Raw genomic sequence first — 2,500 nt, 5'->3', positions numbered from 1 at the left:
TTATTAACATCTTGTAATATTGTACTTATTCTACCTTATGAACATTTTCTACAAGTCACAAACAGAGTTAACTAATTTCACAAAACAGCTAAATAGCTCGGTAAGAGCTATTGTGATTTGAATGAAAATGTTGATTAAGTATATTTTCATTGCAATATACTTTATGAGAAAATTGTATAATTGATTACTTTGTATATTTGGTCTTTGCAGATTTACTAAGACAGTCTATATTAGGTTGGCAATCTACATATGTAAAATCACAGGATTGCAATACATATTTATGTCAGTTTCTGTACAACATCTATAGTGCACAACCTAATACTAAATAATGAATCATATGAATATTTTACAGCTGATAACTAACTTTCCCATCTTGACACTTCATTTCACTCAAAAGTAATAATTAAAGTTATAAATGTGTATTTCATATATAGTACTTACTCCTTTGAATCATGTCATTTTATCCATATGAGTGATCTGACATCAACCACAGCACAACTATCCATACTGTCCTTGAATACAGTACAACACTAACACTGTGCGTATGATCCACATAGGTCTAACACCATTTATCAGATATTTACCCCTTTTCTGTACTTTAGTATTGATGAACTACTTAGAATGAAGCACTGATTAAATAACAATAATCATCATGGAAATATAGCTACAAGTACTTTCACCTCTTTCCTGAACCAGTTATTTGCTATGAAAAACAATAGCAGATTCACATGCATTACACAGTGAGTAAATGAAACAAAGTATAATAATTGCAAGGGTGAATGGCTGTGTGAATTTTAATCCTTACCTAAACTGCACCCCCAAAATTAACCAAAATTTACCCAGCAGTGAGGTAATTACGGATGAAAGGGAGACACTCTAAATAAACGTGATTAACCCATAATGCACGAGAACTAGACCTCTAGCCTACCTGGAAGACCTGAGGCTGTGGTTTGTTTACCATTGCTGGAGCGCCAACTGCTGCACCAAAACACGAGCATATCAACTCTTAGAAACTTACTAATCTCCAGTCTCCGATTATAATATGATTGAAAATGTCTTGAACTAAATCATCACATCGATTACATCTACTGTTAAGCCTTACTCCGAAAAATATGACATACTAAACCAGACGGGACCTTACCAAAGGCACTTGACTTGGGCACATCATCAACTGCAGCTCTTCTTTTGGCCGCTCTAGTTACTCCTGCCCGTACTTCCTGCAATGCGCGTTTCTTACTCTTCCTTCCCATCCTTATCTAAGATACTTTCCTCTTATTTTTCTTCTTTCTTGGTATAGGGTTTTAGACTATTGTTGTCTATATCCCCTGAATCTTCTTTCCTAGGCTTCTTGTTTCTTAAATTAAGTCAGTTAATTTTGTTGTTTGTAGGAAGGAAAATCTTTGTATGTCTTAATATGTAGTACTTTATTGTAGATGGTTGTTCTGCACCTGTCATCAGGTTTATATCTTGTTTGTTTTTGTAATAATAAGAGCCTGTGCGTCTCCACGTGAGTTTTATTATTGGTTGGAACGTTCATGACGTCACGGTTGCGCCCAACCAATCAAAGGCTTTGTTATTGTCGTGTATTCGAAACCTTCCGGATCGCCGCGAAATAAATCTAGAATAACATACCAACTAGCTAATTTTCAGTAAATCGTAAAATGTGTCAACTATCATTCTGCTGTTATACGAGTAGCCCTTTTAAGAAAATTCATCATATCAACATTAAAAGCGAAAGCCCCAGTTTGAGGCTTCGTGGGATCAGTTGTCATGGCATCGAGAAGGACAAGCGGAGGCAATCTTTGCTGTCTTCCTCTTTGCCGGTCGAGGAAACATCTGGACTCTAACCTTCATTTTCACCGTTTCCCGTCAAACAGCGAATTGTAAGGGACAGACAGTTGCACTAATTAAAACGCTCTCATGGCTGTTACACACCCTTGTTCCCATCGTACTTTGGTGTATACATTACTATTTATCCATTTTCTAGAGTCCTATGGAAATCATGGATGAAAGGGAGACACTCTAAATAAACGTGATTTACCCCCAAAAAAATATATGTATATATATCGAAATGACAATTATTGCATCGGTGGCTCAAAAGAATTTTGTTGTCAGACTGTTTACCTTATTTTTGTATTTTTTTGACAGTCGATATTCTGTGGATCCTCATTTTGGTAAATTTTCAGAATACCTTTGCATAAACGTTTGCAATGTTTTTGGTATCTATGGATTCCTCTCACTCTTTAAATATACAAATATACCAAAATTATGCTGCAGAATCCCCCCTCCCCCCAGAAGCGACAGTCTTGGCCCCGACAATATAGTGAATGATTGAGATATGTTGTCATAGCACCTGCCATAGAGGCATACATTTTTTTTTTTTTTCTAGTTTATCATGAATTAAGATACCTTCAGCAATGGGATTTAAATACCCTGTAGGTTCAGGAGCAGGCATAGTTGAGGACTAGAGGGTCCCTACCATTTGGTGGTGGTGATGGTT

At 36.3% G+C, this 2,500-nt stretch overlaps 2 protein-coding genes across 7 annotated transcripts in view; one reads left to right on the top strand and one right to left on the bottom strand.

Moving 5' to 3' along the window:
• The window catches only part of LOC125042350 (piggyBac transposable element-derived protein 2-like), a 41,530-nt gene extending 40,018 nt beyond the window's left edge, over nt 1-1,512 (bottom strand). Inside the window, exon 1 of the mRNA XM_047637890.1 lies at nt 1,142-1,512. Within this exon, the coding sequence (XP_047493846.1) occupies nt 1,142-1,250 (109 nt within the window). The 5' untranslated portion in view covers nt 1,251-1,512. The remainder of the gene's footprint in view (nt 1-1,141) is intronic.
• Nucleotides 1-2,500, top strand: part of LOC125042351 (dentin sialophosphoprotein-like) — a 40,628-nt gene that overhangs the window by 10,641 nt on the left and 27,487 nt on the right. For 2 of the 6 annotated variants that reach the window (XR_007116343.1, XM_047637900.1), the window contains exon 1: nt 1,629-1,883. The exons of 1 other annotated variant lie outside the window; for it this stretch is intronic. Coding sequence is in view for 3 of the 5 variants with exons in the window: in XM_047637900.1 (XP_047493856.1) it covers nt 1,771-1,883 (113 nt within the window). In the remaining 2 variants the exon portion in view is untranslated. Of the gene's footprint in view, nt 1-1,627; nt 1,884-2,500 lie in introns of those variants that run through there. 3 more of the 6 variants (XM_047637899.1, XR_007116341.1, XM_047637902.1) reach the window with 3 other exon arrangements.

The sequence above is a fragment of the Penaeus chinensis genome, chromosome 32 (genome assembly GCF_019202785.1).
Source record: "Penaeus chinensis breed Huanghai No. 1 chromosome 32, ASM1920278v2, whole genome shotgun sequence".
NCBI lineage: Eukaryota > Metazoa > Arthropoda > Malacostraca > Decapoda > Penaeidae > Penaeus > Penaeus chinensis.
Note: the sequence above shows the minus strand (reverse complement) of the source record. Positions and strands in the feature narration are given on the sequence as shown.